This window comes from Punica granatum, chromosome 8 (genome assembly GCF_007655135.1).
Source record: "Punica granatum isolate Tunisia-2019 chromosome 8, ASM765513v2, whole genome shotgun sequence".
Taxonomy (NCBI): Eukaryota; Viridiplantae; Streptophyta; class Magnoliopsida; order Myrtales; family Lythraceae; genus Punica; species Punica granatum.
The window spans coordinates 22,619,149-22,644,622 of NC_045134.1; the positions used below are offsets into that span (position 1 = coordinate 22,619,149).

A 25,474-nucleotide genomic window follows, 5' to 3' on the forward strand; every position below is an offset into this window, starting at 1 on the left:
CATGTATGTTGGCCTTTCAAAGGAGTTTCTAGTCGGTGAGAGGCAGAGGCTGAAAGCTGAGAATGGGGCAAAGAAGGACGTGGCTGGAAAGGGATAGATAATGCTTACGTGGCGGTCCACGTCTGCAGTGTATATATATTAATAATATTAGAGTGCGAAGGAGCAATATTATATTTTTTCAGTTATAAGAAATGCCCATAAAATATAAATTTTAATAATTAATAAAAAAATATAAATAATTTTATAATGAATATCGAATTGAAAATTTTTAGATCACCGTGCGAAAGTGCATTGTTATATAACTTTTTCTATAGTAATTTCTATGTTGTTTCTTCTATAGATAAGAAGGGCCAAAAGCCTTTGAATTTCTTTATTATTTTTCTTATTTTTATTTTTAATAAAAAAATGAGATGATTGAACTTCTATTTCAGGGGAGAACTTTTGGTAACTACTAGAATTTATTTAAAGAAAAAAGGAAAATGGCTGGTTTTAAAGAAGAAAGTGTGAGAAAAATGTGGAAAAAAAAGTGCCACTTAATTGGTGTGACGTGGGTAATTTACTATTTCATCCATTACATCAATAATGATGCACTTTAGTAATATTTTTGGGTATAGAAAATTACATCAAAATTTTTTTCTCTATTTTTTTATGGTATAGATATATACATATATGATGAAAAAGCAACAATATATATATACTCAAAATGCATGTACAAAACATGCAGTATTCACCAAATAGGTGAATGACATATACCTATAAAAAAAAAGGTGAATGACATATAATTACCTTTTTAAAAAAATAATTTACTTATATTCAAGTAAATTACATATAAAAGTAAATAAAGTATTTGAGATTAAATATTTTGAAAGAAAAAACAACAAATAATTTACTTTAAGGTACCATGCATATGCTACTTTTTGACCCCTTATATTGTACACCGATGTGGACGTTATTTTTTAGTTTTATTGTTGACATGCCAATTACACATCATCAAATTATTTAAAAAAAGAAAAAACGAAAGCTTATTTAAAAGAGAATATCAAAAAACCAAAAAAAAAAAATCTCCGATAGGATTCTTGCTAGCTGTGTGGGTCTCGTATGCAGCCTTCAAACTCAGATGACGCCAACAACCTCTTCACGAAGAATGGGAGCCACTAGGGAGCCCCACCCTCAACATTAAGAGATCCCAAATCGCCATCTAAGTTCGCAGGCGATCTCATCTTGGGATTTGAGGCTCCAACAAGCCCCACCCTAATTAAAAACCTTGTCCAGTAAGTTATTTGGGGTTTTCCTTCTCTTTTTTTTTTTTTACTTTTTATAATTTTAACGACATGTTATTATCATGTTAATAGAAAAACTGAAAAATCACGTCACATCCCACTTCAATTAGATAATATAATTTGAAGAGATGATTGATAAGATAATTAAATGAAAATACGTGAGTTTGATCTACTATCATAAAAGAATAAGGATCGTATTGATGTAATATATTCAATTTTCCCGAATGTCCTTACACCTTGTACCTCAATTTCTAAAAGCCACAAAATTGAAAACGAAATTGTAATTTCAACAAAAATACTATCCAACTTCCATCATTTTCTCTCCCTCTCACTTCTCTCTCTCTCTCCTTACCAATCTCCCTCCCCCTCCCCAAAAAGTAAAGAAATTCTTTTATGTAACGGTATATCACATGATAATATCACATAAAAATAAAAATAATAAAATAATAAAAAATTTTGTGTCTTATGACATCACGTGATATACCCCTTCCTCAGTCCGTGCAGCCACTTCACACTCCTAATACAATTTTATCTTTTTTTAATTAATTATCAATTAATATACTATAGTAATTCATTAAATAAATCTAATTATCTACTTATATTATAATAAAAAGAAAAAGAAATTGTAATATTTTAAGTAAAATGCATTGGCCGGATATAATGTATGTAATATCACACATAATGCGGGCAATGATGGATTAGGCTTGGTTTAGGAGTGTTATTGATGAAATAAAAGTGCTGAAATATAATTACTAAAAAATAAGTATTGATTTTAAAATAAGCAAAAGTAATTGGGGATAATGAAATTGCTAAAATAAAAATTAATGTTTAAAATAGAAAATAAACATAAGTAATTTTTATAAGTACCAATTAATTTGTTAAAAAAATTACGTTTTCAATAACAAATTAGTCGAATTATAATTTTAAAAGAATTTATCAAATATTATTTTCACTTAAAATTAAAAAAATAAAATAAACACTTATTCAATAGCATGTCCTAAGACAAATGTAAAAAGATGGTGAAGGAAAATAGAAATGGAAAGTAGGCAACCGGTTTCACTTTTGAGAGTGAAAGTGAAACTGAAGGACAACTGAAGGGGACCGTAACATACCGTATCCTCGGCAGAGAGAATGGCGACTCTCGTCGATGTCACAGGCATGAAGAGGAAACGCCTCTCCTCCGTGGCCCGTCACCGCCTTCATTTCAGCACAGGGAGCCGCTCGCCGGAGCCCACCCGGAGGAAATTGTGCCTTCAACCCCATCTAGCGAACAGCATGTCCGGTCGGCGCCTTCGAACCGGAGGCTCGCGTCTCTTGACGTCTTCCGCGGCCTCACTGTGGCTGTGAGCTCGCTTCACTCACTCCGTTTGCCGCGAAAATCCGGATGTTCATTGTCATTCGACTGTTTTGTTCAGCTCATTTTCAGTTTCAATAGCTTTGCTGTATGATTGTATAGTTGATCGAAAGCGCTGTTGTCATTCGATGACACGACTCAGCTTAGACATCAAAGGAGCTCAAGCTATCCACTTGTTAATGGCTTTGTCTTAGAGTTGACGAGGATTCCCAAATTTCTTCGAATAGTGTACTATGAACGGTTGTTCATGAAATGAAGTCTCGTAGCTTTCATCAAGCAGATATTTTTGTTTTGATTGCTTCGGTTGGTTTTTACTTGAATGTTTACATCATTATATAGTATGTGGCATTGACTGATTCAGACAGCTTTTGATTGATTAGTTTGTAACATAGTTGAGGCACTGATTATGTTCTTCATATTCGTCGGAGTCAATTTACTTATTATTTTAACTGGGTTCATTTCGGGTTTATTTCTGTGTCTTTTGCAGTTAATGATTCTAGTTGATGACGCTGGGGGAGCTTTCCCATCAATCAATCACTCGCCTTGGTTTGGTGTAACACTGGCAGATTTTGTGATGCCGTTTTTTTCTCTTTGGAGTTGGTATTTCTGTTGGTTTTGTGTTCAAGGTAAGCAGTTCTTCGTGCAGGGCTAGTGTCAGTTGTGGTTATCTAGCTAAATAACATTTTCAGGACCATCCCTAAAATTTTTGTGCGATTTTGATATGGTTATACGGCTGACAGCATGCTTTTGCGTATATTATGACTAGCTTTTGCATTTCATTCCTTTTTAAAGCCACTTTAAGTTATCTTCTCTCCTCATTATGAAATTAGAGTTATTTAAGAGATTATTTATTTGGTCATTTCAGTCAGTTTGAAATCTTTAAACTAACTCAGGGATCTCAAAAGGTTTTATGACATATGATTTTACGGGGTGGGGGTTGGAGGGAGGGAGAGAGGGAGAGTTGAATGTCACTGCCCTTCTTCCCACTTTGAACCATATTTCCATACTAAGCCTCTAAGGTTGATTCACACTGTTGTTGCAGAAAGTATCTAGTAGACCATTGGCTACACAGAAGGTTGTAATAAGAACTATCAAGCTCTTTCTCCTGGGATTATTGCTTCAAGGTTTGTTTGTCTATTTGGCGATTATCTCTTAAAGATACTTTGCTATTTTCTTGTGAAAGTTGGAACTTATACACTTGCAGTCGTTTGTGTGGATGTTGGTTCACCATTCAGTTTCATCTTTAATTTTTTATTTCCTGCGATGCACTTTTAGATGGGTATTTCCATGGGCGTAACCATTTAACCTATGGAGTTGATGTGGGCAAGATTCGCTGGCTAGGAGTGTTACAAGTATGAATTATTAATGGTTATTATAGTTGAAAGTGGCGATTCTTTCGTTTGCTTCTTTTATATGCCTATATAGCAATCAAGATTTGCAGAAATAAAGCTTCTCGGCATGTCTATGGATAATCTGTTGTTAGCTGATGCTTTATTTTTTATGTTGACTTAAGTATTTGATCTGAAGTTTTGTATTCTACATGCTAATTGAGATGAAGCTCTCAGATTTTGCCACTGCCACTGGCAGACTTTCTCTGCATTGATCTTGTAAATTTGTCAAAACTCTACCTGATGTTACCCAAAGTCTCTACAAAGTTGTAGGCTCGGTAGAGCTATAGAGTACCCCTTTTAATTTATGGATTTACAATCTGCAGAGAATATCAATTGGATACTTCTTGGCTTCAATTTCTGAGATTTGGCTGGTTAACAGCACCACAGTTGACTCACCACTTGCATTTGTGAGGAAGTACTACATTCAGTGGTTAGTTGTATAAGTTAGACTTTTCATGTTATGTTGTAACATAAATAACTATATGTTAGACTTCTCTAAAGTACTAGGCATCATAACCATGGCAGCATACTGCTGAGGACAGTGCTAGTTGCATACTTTCTATTTAATGTGTATTACACTAGAAAATGTAAAACCTTCAAAGCAATAGTTTTGTACAGAACTTGTATTTTTGCTAATTTATGCTATTGACAAGTTCAAACTCTTGCTCTAATAGTTGACAATAAAATATGTCGCAAACTGCTTTGGGGCAGTTCTGACAGTTTCAAGTTCAAATTCTTGCTCTACTATGCAGGATGTCTGCTGCTCTATTGTGTGTACTGTATATGTGCATGGTATATGGCCTTTTTGTTCCAGACTGGGAATACGAAGTTTTGAATGGAAACTTTTCTGTTTACAAGTCAAGCACTCAAATAGTGAGTAGTAGATGCCTCTTGTGGATGTCTTTTTTTGACTCTCTTTGAAAAATCCTCTCTCCTGCTGACCATGTTCATTTATTCATTTTATTTAGCTTTGATTGCCACTTTGTAGGTTAACTGTAAAGTGAGGGGCAGTCTTGAACCTCCTTGCAATGCTGTTGGCTTGATAGATCGGTATCTTCTAGGTCAAAATCATCTGTATCAACGCCCTGTATATAGAAGAACAAAGGTATGTTTGACATTTCGATGGTAGCATCTAATCTTGAGGATTTAATATTTTCTTTACTTCAAGGATTGAAACTACATGTTTGTAGGAATGCAGTGTTAGCTCTCCTGACTATGGACCCTTGCCACCAAATTCACCTGGATGGTGTCTTACTCCTTTTGATCCAGAGGGTGTTTTGAGGTTCGATAATCTTATAAACATCATTTCCTGCCTACTATAGATCCATTTACATATCAAATGCATTTCTTTATGTTCATGTGCACTCTTGAATAAGAGACTATATAGTCTCAGATGTTAAATTCTTTTCAATCTGTATGATTTACATGACAATGGTGATTTATTTGGACTTCCTCAACCAGTAAATAAAACTAAGAGCTAGCTTTCTACCGTCTTTTGTAAGAGCTATATATGCATATATAAAAAATTTCCTGCATGTATTTTTGCCAAGTATGGTGCCGCTTAGATCTTAAAAATGATTTTATGTCTCAGCTCTCTAATGGCTGCTGTTACATGCTTTATGGGATTGCATTTTGGACACATTCTTGTGCATGTCCAGGTATGACATTTTAATTTATCCAACTACACGTTAGTATTATTCATTGGATTTTACTTCGTATATGTGCTTGGTGCAGCAGTTTTATCGACTGCATTGATCTAAAAATCATCTTCAATTACTGCCTTTTCTACAGAGTCACATGTTCAGGGTCTATCTGTGGTCCAGTTCTTCCTTTCTCCTATTACTCTCAGGATATGTTTTAGATATGCTAGGTATATCCATCTTTTACTACCTTGAAATTTAATTTTCATTTCAATTTTCCTGAAAATCTCATTGTCTTTGTGACCGTGGACAAACAGGTATTCCTCTTTGCAAACCATTGTATACATTGAGTTACACTTGCATTACAGCAGGAGCATCAGGCTTGTTGTTAACCTTGATATATTACATGGTAAACTCATTTTCGTCCGTGATCCAGTATTGACCAATTATTGATATTTTAATCTCTTATAATCAGAATGCTCTCCATCAGCTCTCGTGATCTTAGATGAATAGGTATCAACATTTGATTGAACAGTGTAGATGATCGTAGAGAGAGAGCATCTGCTACCGCATTCATGTTGGTCAAGATAGATTTAGAGGAAGCAGAGTGTTGCTTCTCTCTCCAACTGGAATGGAAACCCGCAAAATTGAGGTTCCTTGCCAAACCCAAGTAAAATGTGTTAGATCCGCTGGGAAATGCCTAGCAAAGGAACAAAGCCCAATGTCCCTCTTAGCTTGGACTTTCTTGATCTTCTTGTAAAATACAAGATGGCATGGTCAATATGTTTGGAGAGTTTATTGTAGAATCAATGCGCTGTATAGATTGAATATTCATCGAGGCTGTGGAAAGACTTTGCAGGCCTTTTACGCATACGAGATTTTGTGATGATCAACATCATTTGCAGGTTGACGTCAAGGATTTTAGAAGACCATTGCTCTTCCTTCAGTGGATGGGAATGAATGCTCTGATCATATTTGCTTTGGCCGCCTGCGAGCTTGCTTTGGCCGCTTGCGAGCTCTTCCCTGCAGCTCTGCGAGGTTTCTATTGGCGTTCACCTGAAAACAACTTGGTACATATTCCGTCTTTCCTCTGAACTGCCTTGCTTCATTGCTTCCTTAGTATTGTGGAGTGAAAGGACTTCCAATTAAGGTTTTTCGCATTTTAGGAATTAAGATATACGTGGTATGAGAAAAGACCAATTCATCTATCTTTTTTTTTTTTTCTTTCCTGACTTAAGGCCCTAAAATACAAATCTCATGGAGACCCTATGTTGACTATTTTGAAGGCAAGAAACGATTTTGACCCTGCAGGTTGACTTTACAGAGAATATTGCAAGACATGTTCCAATCGAAGAGGTGGGGGAAACTGGTGTTTGTGCTGCTTGAGATTGTGTTCTGCGCTTTCTTTGCCGGTGTCCTCCACATGAAGAATATTTTCATTAGGCTCTAATCCAGAAAAGCTTCTACACCGCTCGCCGTACATGTATATATATTTAGTCCCGGATACTAGTAGTTTTCCATCGGATACGTAGAGCAGCTGTACATATCACAAGGATTCGGTTCATGAGACTAAGAAATGTAAAACATCGTCTCTTTCATATGCTTCGCGGAAGAAAATATTGACCCGTAACAATTGCTCAAGTCAGTTGACACGACAGCTTCACTTTCCAAAAGATGGATTCCAACTCGAGAATTTTCCATTAATCTGGAAACCGGACCAAAGAGGATACTCACTTTTGCAGGTATTTACTTCCCAGTGATATACGGTCTTCTTTGAGCCCATCCAGTCCTATGAGAAAATTTTGCGGAATCACCTTTCGGGTGAGGAAGAATTCTCCTCTGTCAGCATTGAAATTATGGAGTCATATCTATACTGTTCTCTAGTTCTTAAAAAAAGACCGGTTCGCCTATAAGAATCCCAAGTCATCCCCTTGCATCATCGGGCAGTTTGACGCATCATATCCTAGCTGCCCACAGCACGGGACAGAGCACCTCCTGCGCTTCCGATAAATATCCATTCCACTGTCTCTCTGTCTCCTCTCCTTCATCCTCCCAAGAGTTGTCAAATCATGCGAGCTGCCAGGGACAAACCCATGAACCAAACCATCAGCATCTTCAACCTCGGGAAGAATCAATGAATCTGCTTGACTATCATTGTGGGAGACCTCATCGTGCCCGCGGTCATGTCCGGGAGGATATTCTTTGATGCGCAAAATCAACATTGAGATTTGGTCGAATGCGACATCCAATCGTTCTTCAGTTTCAGTCGACTCTGACATTAGGGTTGAAACCATAGAATGCAAGAGCTGCACTTTTCCAGTATATTCCTCAGTGTTCCGAAAATTCAACCGTGAAGGGCAACTGTTACGCCACCGGAGTGGGAGGTACCGCTCAGGGATGTGGAAACAGTTGTTAGTGGACAAGACTCGAAGGACATGCCGGCAGAGGATACCTGAGAACTCGAACTGGTGGCAGCTGCAGCTGATGAACTCATCATGCGGGGCCCAGAGGACCTTGCAACCCCCTCCACCCACGTCCATCTCCGTGTGGTGCCTCACGATGAAGTAGGTGCCATCCACCATCAGGGATGCGTATTGAGGGGCCCAGACAAGCTCGTCCTGCAGCTTGCTGAAGGCATACGGCGTCAGAACACTTGCAGCGTGGGCTTCAATTGGAGATCCTGTTTTTAGGGTCACTCTGCGAACTTTCCGTTGCATCTTCTGCTTCGGTTCCGCTTCGTCAATGGACTCAACTATGGCATCAACCTATAGAGAGAAGGGTAAATGTAAACAAACATACAAATGTGCTATTATAGTAAATTATCGTACCAGCAGAAACTTATAAATGTAGAATATTGTCGTAAGATATAGAATGTAATTATGTTTCATTCCTTATCCATGATGAATTAAAGTCAAAGTACGGGAAAAGTCCCAATGGTTTCCTTACCTGCTCAATAAAGTTGTTGAGAACAGACTGAGCGCTCAAAAACCGTTGAATGTAAGCATTGACTGACTCTGAATGGGAAGGGTTCGTCATTCCCGCGAAGAAATAAGACCTTAAATAGGGGAGAGCCCAGAATGCACGCAAAGAATGCAAGCTACTGATGTGCTTATTGCCATGAAGTCCGTACACGTTACACATCTCCCTCCACCCCAACTCGAAATCCTCTGCACAATGCAAGTTATAGAGCCGAAGAAAGTCAGCCTTCCACTTGTCATACTGTGGCCCGAGCAGAAGAGAAAACCAGTCAGAAAATTTTGCGACAATATGCCAAATGGAAAATGCATGTTTGGTTCTTGGCATATGAAGAGCAACCGCTTCTTTGAGCCACATGTTTTGGTCGGTTAAAATCGTCTCCGGAGCCTTTCCGTTCATGAAATCCAAGAAAGTCTGACAAGCAAATGAAATAGTTGGGAAAAGAGTCAACCAATGCTTCAAGGAATACCACCAGGGGAAAGTGTACACACATTCATTCGACATGGTTTACCAAAAGATATTTAAGTAAGTTGGTACTTCGAAAAACAATTCACTACATATATGTATATATACACACATATATATATATGTATATCAACTTTCTACCACTAAGTAATTGGAATTATATGCTGCACATGAGGGGATTGACACAAGATATTTGGACTGAGCATCGTGACCATAATTGCAAATTATCTTAAATGCAGCAAAGATCATACCTCTAGTGCCCATGAAAAGGACTGCAGATTCTCATCCCTTAGAAGCACAAAGCCAAAGAAACAATTCACTCCATGATTGTCGACTCCAACCCAGATGCCTAAAATCATGTCATAGGCTTCCAAGCAGTGGGTGGTGTCAAAAATCACAGCATCTCCAAAGACCTCATAGGATTTGATGGAAGCAGCATAAGACCATGCAATATGCTCCAACCTGTTATTCGCATCAAGCTGAAAGTTGTACTTGAAACTGGGGTCTCTATCCTTCTTTTCCTTACACATTTTCAGAAGGTCCGTAGCATCATGATCGCGATCTACATTCCTAAAAGTCTGGAGCAAATTTCTGACATCTACCTCAGTGAATGGCAGAGAGCCTAATTTGACACCCTTCTCAAGCTCCAATAGTCTCAGCATTTGTCGTACTGACATCCCAGCTTTGGCATACATACATATTCGACTCTTGTCATCAGCAGAGAGGGTACAGGAAGAAGGATGACTACTCATCTCATTCGTTTTAAGGAGCTCGTGGTTGTGGTTATTACTGAAACCAGTGACACGCCATTCAGGCACATCAAAATCTGCCCTCTTAACAATCCTCATGAATGCTTGGCACCCACATCGAGATGATTTTCGGTTCCTCAGAAGCTTCCCGTCCTCAGAAGGCTTTAGCTGCGGGAAACCTCCACGGTGGCAGGTAAAGTCCCTCCTCGTCACTCCCCTCCCCACCCCATCTTTCCCTCTCGTTCTATGCCGTCTAATTGAAAACCCACACTGTTTAGCAAAGCTGCAGTAGAACTCATATGCGGCATCTTGGGACACGAATCTCTGTCCAATAAATGGAACGAGGTTGATGGAAGTTTGTCGCGATAGTATTGTTTCCTCAGGGGTCTCCTCAACAGAGCTGATATCAGGTGGGGACGAATCGGTGTTATTCTCAGATGCTTCTCTCACCACACTCATCAAGTCAGACATCATCTCCACCATGAACAAACCAGAAATGAAGAGAAGTACCTGCAAGCACATTTCAACAAAGAAAATGAACAATTCTTTGGTCAGTTGCACTACTCTTTCTTTGCTATGCATAATGTGAACCCAAAGTTCGGACCGCCAATACAGAAGTCGGAAATGGAACCATAACCACTAACAAGAACAGTACTTCCAATTGTCTTCATCATATTCAAATTGGTTAGCTTTATCAGTAACTATTAACAAATATAAACCATGACTATCTACTCTCTACTGCTAGTAAGCATGGCTTCCTGCTGAAAAGATCATCATTTCCAGAATTCGATACAGTTTCAATGGGGAAGATGAAGCTCGTGAGCCGATCGGAAAACCAAATTCGACATCATGATCAGAAAATCACACTGAATTGATGCTGATTATCCGACTCCAAACCCAGTTACAGCTCGAAACCGAAACTAATTCAACCTCATTGCGAGAGATAACCCTAAAGTCACCATGAATTGCAGGACCATCAGGATTAGATTTTCGGGCGAGGGTGAAGGAAATTACGGACAGGTTCGAGGTACCGATGGCCGGGAACGGAGGAGAGGAATCCAATCGAAAGAGATTCTGAAATGCGGACGGACACTGAGGACCTTCGTGTGAAGCCGCCAAATGGACGGGAGGGGCCGGCGGAGATGGAGAGAGCTCTCCGGTGACGGGGTGAAAGGCGCACACCGGTCGAGGAGGATAGCGTCCTATTATGCAGCGGGGCTACCCTACGCCGCCAGCGGAAAGAGCGTCATCGTCAGCACACGGTGGGGAAACAGCCGTTGGATTTTCCCCATCGAACGGTGGAGGAGGATGCGGTGCAGGTTAGAGGAGCTCGATGGGGCCGAACTGCTATGAATTGACGGGCCTCGTTGACGTCAGCCCAAATTGGCCCGGCCCAAAAGGTTCTTTTATTTATCTTTTTATTAGCATTTTTTAAAAAATTTTTGGGGAGAAATGTCTTTCGTAATTTATGTATTGAATACACCGGCAAATGGTAAGTACGGTCGATGTGAACATGTTACTCTTTGACCCACTCTAATTTAAACCATAGATCTTTAGAAATTATTATATGAATCCAATTCACCACGTCAACAATGGACTGAGTCAATCGTACGAAATATATTTGTAAAGTGTCCAACGTTTTGATTTTAAGAAGGACTAATTGGTATCAATTTACCCAGTCGATATCGACTACATCAAAACTATGGAAGACTTTTACCTTTATATCAGAAAATAGTGGGTCCAGATCACCGTTAACATGGTGAACTGAGTCCACGTAATAATTTTTCATCGATTGTGAGGTCTCTGTAGACGGGAGGAACAAGCTTGAGAGGATGCTTCACCCTTTTATATATGGCACTCATAAAAATAATTTTAGGATAAAAATGACAATCTGATTGTGTTTAGATGCAGAGAGTCCCTGCCACTCGATCACTCAGAAATGGACCGAGAGGGGATGGGGTTGGCAGTTGCCCGCTCTATAATTTTAACGTTATATGAAAAATTGTAATCTCTTCTTTCATTTTCAAGGAAATAATTTATATTTGTCCCCTAAGTCAACAAAACTACTTTCTATTTTGCCCCCTAAGGACTGCCATCGCCCCCCACCCCCTCGACCAAAATCCTGGATCCGTCTCTGGATCCGGCCATGAAATTTGACCAGTTGGAGCTTTGCGACTACAAGACTACTAGAAAGCAAGAAGATCATCTAGAGTTCTTCGATCTAGTAATTTTCGTTAAAAATCTTCCACCTTTTCCGTTGAGTGTATAACTCTAACACTTACTTATCCTTCACTACGTTAAAGATGTCTTATTTGATTCACATCATGGAGGCAAAGGCTTGAAGTTGAGCAATATTATTTGCAAATTAGTTGACTTATGATCAATAATTTTAATAACATATGTTGCAATTCACGTAAAGTAGAAAGGGCGCTATACATATTAGCAAAGACTTGACTTAAGAGAAGCTTCGATGTTGAGGTACATGGGACCAGGGGCGAAGCCAAGAATTTTATCCAGGGGGGGCAAACTTATACGTTTGGGGTAAAATTTTAAAAATTCAAAGTTCAGGGGAGCAAAGTTTTAATTTTATATAAAAAATATCATACTTTGGGGGGCAAAAGTTAAAAATTTTAAAGTTCAGGGGGGCAATTGCCTCCTGTTTCTTCATTGGCTCCGCCCCTGCATGGGACCCAAAACAAGCGTAACTGAGTCGGGTCGGGACCAGCTTGATAAGAAACTCATGTGGTAAAGGTGGAAGAAAATATTCCATCCCGTCGTTACACGGGAAGAGAAGGCAGCCATAACCTTTTAACCAAGAAAGCACTATAACTCCCGACGGCAAACCCTAAAAGAATTTTACCGTAACGTATGAGAGAGGACACAGTTGGAATATGATCCTTCCTTGAGCTACCACTAATTCCATTTGCTAAAATGGGAAATCACAACGGTAGTGGTTATTTGTACAACGATTAGGCAAAAAGAATCAACCCGATTTATTATTAAGTATATTGACGTTTCATTTGCCATGACGTGAATAAGAACATATGTGAAAACTAATACATTCATTTAAATAATGGGGTAGGAATTACATCACAAGGCACCTATGTATATAAAGGAAGCCGAAAAAAAGGACAAGGAAATGAAGAAAATGGTAATTCTTAGGAGAAGGAGAGAGATATTCTCTCTCCCCCTAGCTATATGCATGCATGTTAGACTCATTACCTTCCCTTGATGATCCTAATTAATAAAAAAAACCAAATTATATAATTATATAATTGGTGTATATTTAGATATATATATATATATATATATAATTATAATTATAATCCCTCTTCCAAGATGTTAGAAGTCATCGTTGTTTCATATCTTCCATCGCCAGTTCTCCCCGCTTTCTTCCAAGATGTCCCATTTGCTTCTTCATCTCCATATGATCCCATGCATCTTGTTTTCTGCTCGGGCATTTGACCCTAACCCTACAATAAGAATAAGATATACGCAATGATTAGATGATATATAATCGATCAGACTCGTGACAGATGTACCGAGAAAGCGTACACTACTTGCAAATAAGTCGACGGTATATGTAAATGCCGAATTAGAACCAACGTAAACTGGTTGGTACATGTTGCACAATAATTTTCATATATTGCACGTGAATAGAAATTTATATACACGTGCATCCAGACAATGCGATAATGCTACGTACGTTTGTTCGTTCATGGACTACCAACTGCGGCGAGCCGATCTGCGGACCATCTCGTTGTAGTTCTGAATCTTCATCTGCTGGTAGAACTGGGTGATGAACTCCTCGGCCTTCGCATCAATCATCTCATCCCCACCAAGGGCTTCGAATTTGCGGTCATCATCGTCGTCGTCATCGCTATCATCATTATCATCATTCTTGTCCAGCTCCTGGAGATTCAGGGCGGATGAGTAGCGGCTCGTGCCCTCGGAGACGGAAGAACAATGAGAGGGTGAGGCGGAAGAACAATGGGAGGGTGAGGCGACGGGACTCATCATGGACACGGAGCCCAACGGCACATCCTCAAAGTGCTCGCTCCGGCTAGGGCTTGCACCGGCAAGCAATATCATCTTAGCTGGCTCAGGCCCTGGCTCCGGCTGGGCAGGTGCTGTCGCTGCAACCTGAGGAGGAGACTCGCCGCCCTGAACGTGCAAGGGCCGCATGGATCCCACGACCTTATTCAGCATGCCGGCCGAGGCAGTGGCCGCCTCGATCTGGAGGGCAGCCTTCGACTTCTTCTTTGAGCTGCCCCTCCTGCGCCACATGAACAAGGCCGCCCGGAGGAAGCTCATCGACCCACGCTTCTTCTTGCTCTTCGGCACGGAGGAAGGAAGCGGCAGCTTCTTGTCATCGACAGGGACGATGGCAGTCCTCATGTCGGATTCCGGTTCCATTGGGGAGAGGGATGGAGCGATATGCATGAACTTGGAAGGGATAGTGGCTAATCCGGAGTGCTAGCCCTAGCTAGGAAGCCCCCTCCCTGCAAAGAGGAAGGGGAGGAGGTGAGAAGGATGACTTTGTTTCTGGTCCGGGGAGATTGAGGTAGTTATATGTGATGAAGGGTCCTCGTTGGCTTTAAGAATTTGTGTGATTTGGGGAAAAAAAATTAAAGGGAAAAAAAAAGAAAAGAGAAAAAGCAAGCACCTTATATTTTTCTTGTTCTGTTGGAAGAAAATGGCGGTAGGTAAGTTGACAGAGAATATTCTCTAGTGTTGGGTACATAGTTGGTTAAAATGACCAAATTGGCCCATTCGGTTATTTCTATAATTAGGATTTTAGGTTATAATAATACTCTCCAGGAAATGTAGGGGGCACACTCTACTACCAAAACATCTTCAATGAAGCAAAGTTTAGCTTGTTGGGGTCCATTTGATCATGATAAGTTTGTAATATATTGCTCGAGAATCCTTTCCCGAAGCACACGAATCCCTTCCTGTTTTGAAATTCAATTTCATTTCAGATGAGAACAGAATATTAAGAAATTTTCTTTAATATTATTTTCATCAGATCACGATTTATTAGCTTAACTATATAATAAATAAATAATGGACATAAGGGGGAATGCAAAAACACGAATATGGCAGGGGCAAAATGGGGAATGCGATATGTCAGTTCGGGGGATGGCAAAGTTGTGAATATGGGGGAGGGACAGCTGGGAGGTTGGTTTAGTTGAGGGGAGTAAGTTGGGGACAACGTGGGGAGACCGATGTTTCAGGCAGGGGAATCAGTTGGGACAACAACTGAGCAGTTGTATGCTGTCCTCTCCTTCCCTCAGTTGAACAGGTCATACAGTTCCCTTCCCAAGCATTGTCTAAATTCATTTCCAAAGGAAGTTGCTCAGGTTCGACCCATCCGAGGCTGGAGTCACATTGTGGCTGTTGGCTCGGTCTCGCCTGCCCTCCGACGAGGGTCGGCAGATGGGACACCAAGCTACCGCTCATGGGTTCGATCATGGGGATGCCGGCCTGCATTGACATGACTCGGAAAAGTCTACAAGAAATATAACAGATTCCGCATTTCATAAATAATACATTCACGTAGGACTTCAGGCAAGTTCGGTTGGGATCTTGAAGCAGTGGGACTCATTGTTGTAATGATACTAGGAAATTGCAGATCACTGGACAAATCTTAATCGAAGTACAGCTTATAAAATACTAGAGAGGTGTATTTAACACAAGCTTCCGCAAATACAAAATTTTAGAGTTGATGTCGAACCGACCTCATCAACAAGTTTTCTAATTCTTGCATCAAGAACTCAAAAACATTGTCACGGACAAGGCGGAAGTTACCATAATAATGATAGTCCAACAGAAAATTTTTCCACTTTTGTTTTTGGGTTTGCCAACAACTTCTCGGGATAGCTTTAAACCCGAGAAGCAACTGAGGAAACCCGAAAAGATATTGCAAGAAGGAAGAATCTTTTAGCCAATTGAGTTGGAGAATGAGGAGCTGGAGTTTCACGGTTCCCGAGCCTTTCGCAGAGATTTGGTGAGTGGAGGCCACTTCAGAAACCAACCGAGCAAATCCCAACTACGCACTGCTGCAAAAAGATCAGAAAGAAAATCATGAAGTCCATAGAAAGTTCACAAAACTAGTTTGTTTGATAATATTGTGCTGCTACCAAGGGCGAAAGCTTAAGAAGTTCTGGACCTTACAAGAGAAACTACCGGGGATCTCTCTAAAACCAACAAGTTTTGGTGATATAAAGTTAAACATATAATTGAGTCACCACCCAATATAATACAAGGAGCAGAGAAGATCAGGACACGATTGCCTGCAATTATCTCTGAAGTGTACAGTTGGTTCTTAAAGAAGAGTGACTTTGCCACGGACACAATGAATTGTTGTCATCTTCTGTTGACACCATATGTCAATGAGAACTCAACTCTTCCAACCAGTTGACCGCATGGAACTTTATCACGGCTCAACTCCACATATTCCATCATATACATGCAGAGGCTTCTTCAAAAATATGAAAACAAAACTTGTATGTATGATGGGCGTTGCTATGAAGAGAATCTTTTGATGACTTACCTCATATTAGTTGCAGTCAACGAACGAAAAGGAACAAAGGCATGAATCAAATCCCATTCTGGTAATGACCTAGATATGCTTCCAGTTGCCCAGTAGCAGCCAGGATAAGACCTATACATTCACAGCAAGAGGCATTAAAATGTTTCGCATGAGTGCTTGACGTCAGCCTTCCGAGTTGCAGCTTATTAGTAAAGCAGAGAGATTGTTCCCCATTTCTCGGTATAAAGATCCGATCCAAACACCTCTGACACTACTAACATCCCCAAGTACCAATAATGATGAAAAATGTAAAGAGGACAAGAGCTTAAAAATAATACAACTTAAAATTGTATGAACCAGAGGATAAGAGATTATGTAGTTTTGGGACATAAAGCTCACCAAGAAATAGAGCTGAGGGCCTGCCCGGTCGTGATTTAAATTCAGGGTGAAATTGCACGCCCACATAATATGGATGGCCTGGAAGCTCCAAAATCTGCACCCCGGAACAAAGATGAAAAGAATATGAACTTTAAGAGCAAAAGTTAAATAGGCAGAAACCTGAGGAGTCTCAGCACATGTCAAAAGTTATCGAGGTCCATTGCACGGAGGGGAAAAAAAAATCAACAACAAAGGAATTGACTTCAAAGAGAACTGCCTCAGTTTCCGTATTTTAGCATGCAAAAGGCATCAAATTCCTTTTCATCAACAATTTTAACTAGAAAATAAGTGTTACCAAGAACTAGACAAACCCACATAATTAATCGTCTTCTGCTTGTCACAAATCAATTAGACGATATGACCAGTTTAAAAAAAAGCACATACCTCCATTCGTCTACCAGTCTCATCCCTCCCTACAAATTGAAGTCCAGCTTCTTCTAGGATTCCAATCATCTCGGGATTTACCTGCCTCATGCCGTGGTGCACTTTAGCACAAATATCACATGTAAAGCTTAAGATAGAAGATGCCTGATTTCAAAACTAGCCTCATATCTATTTCAATACTAACCTCATATCTATGCCGATGCCTTTCATCCACGTATTCTGAATTACGATACCTATGAATCATAAGCAAGTACGATCTGAGACAGTTCGCAGTAACCAAACAAATACTTAAGATGTCACAAAATCAAAATTGTCATCATATCTTTAAATTCTCAGAGCTACCCCCAAGGTTTAGTGTAAGTGGATAGGATGTGTATATACTTTGTGGGTAGTCCACAAGATCATGGGTTCAAATCCCCCTTGTAGACAAAGCCCTTGGTGAAGCCACTTTTTGAAAAACAAACAAAACAAAACAATCTCATAACTTCCCTCGGGTACAGAAAAGGTAAGTGGCAGAACAAACTTTTGACCTTTGAGCCAACTGTTAGGCTCGAATCTTAATACGGCTCCTAGAAAGTTGCATATAAGAACAGCAAGTTCATGAAATTATCTATCCAAACCTCTCTTATGAAGAACAAGCTATGTTCCAACAAAAATTCATATTCTTCAATCCCTTCATCAAACTACACATAAATGAATTATGGGACTGTCTTTTCATTTTAATAAGGGAACTGGTACATATTAAGAAATTAAGATATCGATAAGTTACAAAGTTAATAACATACAATTTGGAAGATACACAATCGTGCGTCTGGAACAATGTTCTTCGAGATCCCAGTCTCATGGTGCTTCCCATGTGAGTTCTTGAGCCCTAAATGTGCGCATAGCAGATTAGACAAATGTGTTTGCAAGAGATAGCATTCCACAGCCAGTATCATAAATTAAGTACATGAAAATAAAAAGGTACCTCTGGCATGAAAATCACAACTGGGTTTGGCGTGGCCGGATCAAATTCATTGCTATTTGCCTTATCCAAACCCAAAACCTAAACATATGGTGTAAGTCAGGACAGAAATGTGATAATGTAGAAAAAAAGCTACTTAAAGAAAGTCACTCACAGATCGAGCATATTCTATAACTGAAATCTGCATGCCCAAACAAATCCCAAGATAAGGAACATTATTCTCTCTGGCATACTTTGCAGCCAGTATCATTCCTCCCACACCACGATCTCCAAATCCACCAGGAACAATGACACATGAAGCATTCTGCAAATTGATTGGTAAAGACGAAGTGCTAAATATTCATGCAAAAGCGCATGCCAACAGGAAAAGAATTTCAAGTTGATCTCGTAAAAGATAAGCATGATCTACTGTATGGGTTAGCTGAACTCAGAATATTACCAGTTTAACCTTCAGTACAATGTTGCGATAATTTTTGCGGAAAGAAGAAAAAAGAACTGCAAGAGAACTGCATATATTTATGCTTAAAGTCAATAAGAGAATGGTTGGAGCAATGGAGTGATCCATAATACCGGACAAGGGTCGTGATGGTAGGCCTGGGACTTAAGCACTCTATAAGGATTAGGGTTCTGTTTAATACTAGTGTAATTAACTTATATCCATTTGACAATGCTCAAAGCAGCCAGAAGAGCATAGTTGAATTTAATGACATTCAAAACCACTGAAAAAGAAAATTGATATTTAAAATCTTGATCCATAACAGTTACTTTGTAATACTCCACCTAATAATTAAGCGATCAGGTATGTAGGAGTTAAGCCTGAACATGCTTCCATTTTTATAAGGTTTTTTGCTTCTTCTTCTTTTTTCCCCTTTTTCCAGCTTGTCCTTCTGAACCAATCAAACAAATCATTTAAAGAACAAATTTCCACAATTTTTATCCCCTCAGGAGATTTCTTGAGCCAATATGATATTCAACAACCAACAAATGCCTGTATAAATCATCCCTATGCTGAAGCATGGTTTCAATAAACCCAGCCAAATCGTCATATCATGTAATATTATAACCACCAAACTGATAAGACACAATAGATATTAATATATATATACATATAGCTGTTCCAATTTTGCACCAGCAGATTATTTTCCATCTGCAGGTCTACTAATCAGAAAAGTTCTAAACCTGACATGCCGATTAGAGAAACTATAAGAACACTTTTTTAAAAAAAGATCTTAAGATGTGATTATTACCTTCAGACTCTTCCATGCAGCAGCATGTGCTCCTGGATTCTGAGAACAGGATATCAAATGAGACGACTGCCTTGCGAAGAGGATTGAGAAAACATCCATCATACAGCAACTTTAACAAACAGATATAACATACCGCTATTGCACTTTCATCTTCGAGATCAGAAGCTGCAATCCAATCAATTGCTGGTTTCAGAGAACATGCAATGCAGGCATGTAAAAGGGCCTGCAAGAAAGCAAACAGTCTGTCTATTACATGCCACTGGACAAGTTGGCATTCCAAGTATTTGTGATATTCTATACCAGAAAACAACTAATATTTTTGAAGTTAATAGAGATGTTATATCAAACTTCTAGAATGTCAGAATTTGCTCAGGATAGTATTAAAACGATATTTATACAGACGTTTCCAGAAAATAGAAAAGGTTTCTTGTGATGCTTTGAACAACTCAGGAAATTAGAATCACACCTTCACAACAGAAAGATACGAATCTGTCAGCCCAACATATTTCCCAACCATCGCAATCCTTACCTGCAAATGTTAGAAGTCTCTATCAGTTAGATGTCTTAAGCCGCCGATCTATTGGTGGGTGACGCAAAAAACGATACGAACCGAAGTGGTAAGATTATCAAAAGTCTCAGCCATCTTGGTCCAGTCCCGTAGATCAGGAGGTGCAATTTTGCTGCAGCAGAAACTCTACAAGCATTAGCTATGCAACTGAAAATCCAACTTGACAGCTGTCAGCGTATTGCTCTGTGCCACTTCTTTAGATATATCTGCTAATTCACTTTCATTTTTCTTTTTTTTTTCAGGAGGAAAGAAAGAAAAGCACCAAAACTGTAAAGGCCAAATATTAACAGGAACTAAACAAAAGAAAAATAATCCCATACATTCAATTGGTTGATTGGTTAAGAAAAATTATGGCGTAATTGAAAATTCAATCTTGTTGAAGAAAGACGCAGTTTTGAGAAGAGGAACTATCATCCTGTGATGAATAGTTGTCTGTCCCAACCTTGCACGTATATTCTTTGGGGATAAGTCAGCCTCGCACATATATATACTCTGACCAAGGACTTCTTCTGCTAAAGTGCATACTTATTTCTTTATTTTTTATTCATTTTATGATCGATAAACATCAATAAAAGCACCGAGAGTATGCTAACCCATACCACAAAAACCTAAACAAAAGAACGGAAAAATAGAACAAAAATAATAGAGATGAACAGCCAATTTTGGATTATATTATCATAGTCTCTGCAGAGAAACTCAGACTATATGGTTTGTTCCAAAACATGAGGTAAGGGAGAAATTAATTTCTCTAATATGTTAAGATAAAGACTTACCTAAGCAAGTTGAGTTGTTTTAGAATGGAATGATGACCATTTTGGTTCTGAAGAGAGGGATAGAAAAGAGAGATGAGAAAACAGGTTTCAACACTAGTGGTCAAGCCTCCAAAGGTACCAAGGAACAGCAACACCACTCACCCGAAGTAACAGAGGAACGTGCCAGATGTTTGGGACATCATGGATATTGAGAATATTATCAAGCTGGAAAATATTAGAATAGAGAGGACTATTACCTTATGTGATAATTACAAGAAAAAACAATTGCATGTCAACCAAGTGAAGATAAAAAATAAAAATAAATACAATCAATTTACCGGAACATGGCAAAACTGGGAAAGCTTCTCCTTAGTATTATCCAATAATGGCTGCAAGAAAATTAAAGAATTATTTCCCACTAGTTTAGTTGACTGTGAGCAATCAACAACCTACGACACTTTCAAGCAGACGCTTGGAAAATCGACACTAATATGGCTTTTTTTACTGGGCGGGCGTAAAAACTAAGAACATAAATGATAACCTTGGTAAGACTTATTTATAATTTAATCCTCGCTGCTGATGCTAAAAGCCGCAGTCATATCATGCTAAACATGGAAGAAAAACATTGTGATATATATAGCCTTCATATCTGAAACTGAGGCTCACAATCAATCATCTAACCAAAAATCTACAAAATAAAATCACCAACCAGGTAGTAACAAACTTCTGATCAAGCTCCTAATTTCCAAAACCAAAAAATAAAAATAAAACTAAAAATTAAAAATAAAAAAATAAAAGCTCCTAACTTCTTACTGAGCTAAAATAACAGAAGTGGATGCAGAAATATAGAAAAAGGGCAGCAAGCATTGGATCTCAAGGACAAAAGTATTCCAACTTCCAACAATATTAATATTTAAAATTTAGATTTCCTACCAACATCATCTTTTGAACTTATACCTGTGCAGAGCGACATGCTAGTAAATGAGGAGTCAATCCTAATGCCCTCAATTCCCGGACACTATGTTGTGTAGGCTTTGTTTTCTGCAGACAGAGAGGGAGAGTTGGATTCAGGTTATGAGCAGTGTTCAAATAAAAGACAATCACGCATGATACTACACAAGTAAGACTAAAGGGAGGAAATATTTACTTGCTCTCCCACAACACCAAGAACGGGTATCAAGCTAACATGAATCAGGCAGAAGTTATCAGGGCCTGAGAAAGAAATGGAGAATAATTAGCCAAGAAAGAAGAATACAAATTTCTTAGGATAGCTTAGAGAAAAAAGGGGGAAAATTTTTTTCATCAGGGTATGAACATATACATCATGGAAAGAGGGGGGGGAATCTTCATTTTCATCCTGAAATATCACAAATTTAAAAGGTGGACACACATAAACAATGATATATTTTGCTGGAATGCTATCAAGAATGTCATCAGGTAGGGTAATAACATAAGAACCTCTTATCTAAAAAGAAAAGCAACAAAACCCAACAAAGCACCCATAACACAACTTGTAGACAAGCAAGTAGTGAACCTCACCAACTGAAAAGGACAACTGCCTCAAGGCCTCAATGAATGGCATGGACTCAATGTCACCTTAAAAGGGAAGAAACAATAAAATCAGCTCTAGAAAACAACATGACCCATTCTGCAACTTCTAATAACTAAAAAAATTATTTACCAACAGTCCCTCCCAGCTCTATAACACAAACATCTGCTGGTCCCTCTTTTCCATCCACAGGGATAAGGGAGACTGACTGTATCCAATTCTTAATTGCATCGGTAACGTGTGGAACAACCTGAGATAAGTTCAAACAGAACTAAGACCTTAGCTCAAGTGTTTGGCAAATAATATTAGCAAAATATTTTGAGGAACTAGTATTGCCTGAACCGTCTTTCCCAGGTAGTCACCCTTTCTTTCCTTCTCAAGGACCGACTGGAGCAAGAACAACAGATTCATTATTCCTATACTCAGAAAAAGAAGAAATTAAAATTTGATTTACAGTAACAAACTGAAGCACCTGATATATCTTCCCCGTAGTGATGTTGTTATCCTTTGTAAGGGTCACATCAAGGAACCTCTCATAGTTTCCCAAGTCTAAATCGACCTAGTATATAGATGACAGGGGCAGACTCAATAACATACGGTATGATATTCCACAGGTATTTAGTTTATATGGCGACAGATTCTCCAAATTCTCGCAGAAGACAAAATTTAATACAAAAGTGGGGGAAAAAATGGGAGAAGGAGAACGGGATAACCTCTCCACCATCATCGAGAACAAAAACCTCCCCATGTTCAAATGGAGACATCGTACCAGCATCTGTGTTCAAGTATGGATCTGCCAGTCACAGAAAAGACTAATCGCTATTGAGATGATTCAATAAAACAAAAAGGACGCACCAGACAAATCAAGTACTTAAAAAAGGGCCCTGATAGAACCAATACTTCCACAGGAGTAAAACCATGAGTTTCCTTTTCCAAGGACGTGCTTGATAATACTAAATAGATTAAGATCTCAAAAGTTGCTTAAAAATTAGTCACTGAGTAAAAATGACTGGGAGGAAAAGTGGAGAGAGGATGAGAGATTGCTTGCTTACTCCTTATGGCAAAAAATGAAATTAAACTGATGAAAAAGTGACTTTTGACTCGTTGGAGTATCCAAACTCTGAACAAAAAAAAAAATTGAAGCAAAGCATAATCAGGCCCGAGAAAACGTCACGAACCATTCGGAGCCCTGCCTAGTTCATTGACTTTCAAAATCTCTCTTATTGAAGCCCTTCACTCTCAATGCTTAGTTAAAGTGTTCCAATTTCACCCGTGTTAAATGTTAAATCAAGAGACTACCTCGTACTCCCACTGCAATAAAAAGGGAAGGCACTGAGGAGCTACCTATACTAAGTTCCCAAGTCAAAAGTTCATTGATCACCCCAGCTCAGACCCTACACTGCACCTTTCTATAGAAATCAAATCACGGTCCCACACTCTAAGCAAACTAAACCCAGTAAACAAAGACTACCCAACAAAAATTATTCCTTCTCCTTATTGATTAAGGGCCAAGCAGAGCAGAGTTGGTCTATTTAACAGATACCCAAATAAGAAAAAGGGGGGCGTGAATACATATTGGACAAACACAACTGCACTGGTGTGCAAGGAACAGCGTATTATTTCGGAGGAAAGGACCTATTTTGATGGAGGTGACGCGGAGGCCACAGGCTTGGAGGACAACCCCGATACTGCTGGCGGTCACGCCTTTGCCGAGCCCGCTCACCACTCCTCCAGACACCAGCACGTACTTCATCTTCCTTCTTTCCCCCCCTCCCTCTCTCTCTCTCTCTCTCTCCCTGCGTGTGTAAGTACTGGCGTCTTGGCAGTTGGAAGACGACAACCGAGCCGAAAAGTGTTCGTGGGAATGTCTGAGAGGGAGAGAGAGCGCGGGAAGCCGAAGGAGGCAGACTGATGAGAAGGGGCGTACGACTTCGGATTTTGCCTTTGGATGTCTGCCGAAAGAAAGGACGCAAAGGAAATAAAAAGGGTTTCACCCTTTGGACGTCTGAGAGCGACCGGGTGAGTCCTTTTATAGATGGCAAAAAATGTAAATAGGTTTTCGCCCAAGTCAACAGTCAACGCAGCCATCATGAAAATCTATGTATGTCCATGTCCACACACACACACACACATATTTTTATTATTTTTGCTAACCCGAGATGTCCAGACATCGCCCGACTAATCGCCAAGACTCCGTGAATCCCCGGCGGCGCACGGAGCGGGTAATTACGCCAAAGGCGCTCCGATGACTCCAAGGGGATTCAAACCCAAGTCTCGATATAAATTTGAATGCACATTAACTACTAGACCAAATCCCTTAAAATTCACACACACACATATATATATATGCACGTGAGCTAAGATATGGTGGCCCGATCAAACTTTAAATTATTTTCGATTATAAAATTAGTATCAACAAAATCTTTCAAAATTACTTTTTCCTATAATATATATATATATATATCTATATCTATATAAATGTATCTATATCTTCTATCTATCTATATCTATATATAAATGCATTATATATATATTGTACATATAAAGCAAGGACACGATGGCCCCAGTTAGATAATCTTAAAAAGCTCGGGTTCATAGTGAAATTTTTTCGAATATTTGAATTTTTGTTTTGACATTAACTGTTTACAAAGAGATGATTTTTTATTTTTAAAAGATAGTTTATGAAAAGATTCGATTTTCTTCATCTTTTGATATTTTTATATTTAAGAAAATAATTCTTAACAAAACTATTTTAAGAAAATTTAAAAGATATTTTTCTAGCTTTCTTGTAAATTATTGTTGATTACATAATATTATATTTAATAAATTATGAACTTTTGAAAATAAAATGAATAATTTCTATTAGATATCAACAAAACATAATATTTTCCGGCCAGATAAACTCAAAAAGTTCGGGCCCATAATGGAATTTTCTCAGATTTTTTATTTTTGTATTTTTGACATTAATTATTTAAAAGAGACAATTTTTTTATTTTTAAAAGATATTTTATGATGAGATTCGATTTTCTCCGTCTTATGAGAATTTTTATATTTAAGAACATAATTCCTAACAAACCTATTTTAAGAAAATTAAAAAGATACTTTTCCATATTTTTTTTTATTTTTTATTTTGACATTAATTGTTTAAAAGAGATGATTTTTTATATTATATTTTATGATCA

At 38.8% G+C, this 25,474-nt stretch overlaps 3 protein-coding genes and 1 pseudogene across 5 annotated transcripts; 1 reads left to right on the forward strand and 3 right to left on the reverse strand.

Annotated features, from left to right (window-relative positions):
* Position 1: 1 nt before the first annotated feature.
* Positions 2 to 7,263, forward strand: LOC116188857 (annotated as a pseudogene).
* Positions 7,243 to 11,126, reverse strand: LOC116187532 (protein FAR1-RELATED SEQUENCE 11-like). 3 transcript variants are annotated; one of them, XM_031516274.1, is made up of 4 exons: positions 10,874 to 11,126; positions 9,358 to 10,365; positions 8,612 to 8,884; positions 7,243 to 8,430 (listed from the first exon to the last, which is right to left on the reverse strand). In XM_031516274.1, the coding sequence occupies exons 2-4, from the start codon at positions 10,336 to 10,338 to the stop codon at positions 7,573 to 7,575; spliced, it is 2,112 nt and encodes a 703-aa protein (XP_031372134.1). In that variant the 5' UTR covers positions 10,339 to 10,365; positions 10,874 to 11,126; the 3' UTR covers positions 7,243 to 7,572. The 3 variants fall into 3 exon arrangements, with proteins under 3 accessions (XP_031372134.1, XP_031372132.1, XP_031372133.1); XM_031516272.1 differs by having other exon boundaries at positions 8,612 to 9,055; XM_031516273.1 differs by having other exon boundaries at positions 8,612 to 9,055; positions 10,870 to 11,077.
* A 1,772-nt stretch (positions 11,127 to 12,898) lies between these two features.
* Positions 12,899 to 14,436, reverse strand: LOC116188300. Its single transcript, XM_031517567.1, has 2 exons — positions 13,562 to 14,436; positions 12,899 to 13,328 (listed from the first exon to the last, which is right to left on the reverse strand). Exon 1 carries the CDS (start codon positions 14,296 to 14,298, stop codon positions 13,579 to 13,581), a length of 720 nt encoding a protein of 239 aa, XP_031373427.1. The 5' UTR covers positions 14,299 to 14,436; the 3' UTR covers positions 12,899 to 13,328; positions 13,562 to 13,578.
* Positions 14,437 to 15,474: 1,038 nt separating this feature from the next.
* On the reverse strand, positions 15,475 to 24,289 carry LOC116188299 (CTP synthase). Its single transcript, XM_031517566.1, has 23 exons — positions 23,928 to 24,289; positions 23,006 to 23,085; positions 22,765 to 22,851; positions 22,629 to 22,679; positions 22,425 to 22,542; positions 22,283 to 22,339; positions 21,891 to 21,955; positions 21,701 to 21,784; positions 21,082 to 21,132; positions 20,906 to 20,968; positions 20,765 to 20,811; positions 20,034 to 20,103; positions 19,890 to 19,952; positions 19,557 to 19,646; positions 19,424 to 19,462; positions 18,331 to 18,480; positions 18,180 to 18,257; positions 17,998 to 18,083; positions 17,397 to 17,445; positions 17,213 to 17,293; positions 16,790 to 16,883; positions 16,412 to 16,522; positions 15,475 to 15,917 (listed from the first exon to the last, which is right to left on the reverse strand). Exons 1-22 carry the CDS (start codon positions 24,043 to 24,045, stop codon positions 16,458 to 16,460), a joined length of 1,686 nt encoding a protein of 561 aa, XP_031373426.1. The 5' UTR covers positions 24,046 to 24,289; the 3' UTR covers positions 15,475 to 15,917; positions 16,412 to 16,457.
* Positions 24,290 to 25,474: the final 1,185 nt, after the last annotated feature.

Bases quoted from the DNA above. Each gene is read 5' to 3' on its own strand.
- LOC116187532 (XM_031516272.1), bottom strand. From the start codon at position 10,338: ATGGTGGAGATGATGTCTGACTTGATGAGTGTGGTGAGAGAAGCATCT. The intron at 9,056-9,357 runs GTATGATCTTTG...TTTGCTTGTCAG, and splicing joins CCTTTTCATGGGCACTAGAG to ACTTTCTTGGATTTCATGAA. The intron at 8,431-8,611 runs GTAAGGAAACCA...TTCTCTCTATAG, and splicing joins TCAACAACTTTATTGAGCAG to GTTGATGCCATAGTTGAGTC.
- LOC116188300 (XM_031517567.1), bottom strand. From the start codon at position 14,298: ATGCATATCGCTCCATCCCTCTCCCCAATGGAACCGGAATCCGACATG.
- LOC116188299 (XM_031517566.1), bottom strand. From the start codon at position 24,045: ATGAAGTACGTGCTGGTGTCTGGAGGAGTGGTGAGCGGGCTCGGCAAA. The intron at 22,852-23,005 runs GTTATCCCGTTC...TCTATATACTAG, and splicing joins TTCTCGATGATGGTGGAGAG to GTCGATTTAGACTTGGGAAA. The intron at 18,084-18,179 runs GTACCTTTTTAT...GCGCACATTTAG, and splicing joins TTGTGATTTTCATGCCAGAG to GGCTCAAGAACTCACATGGG.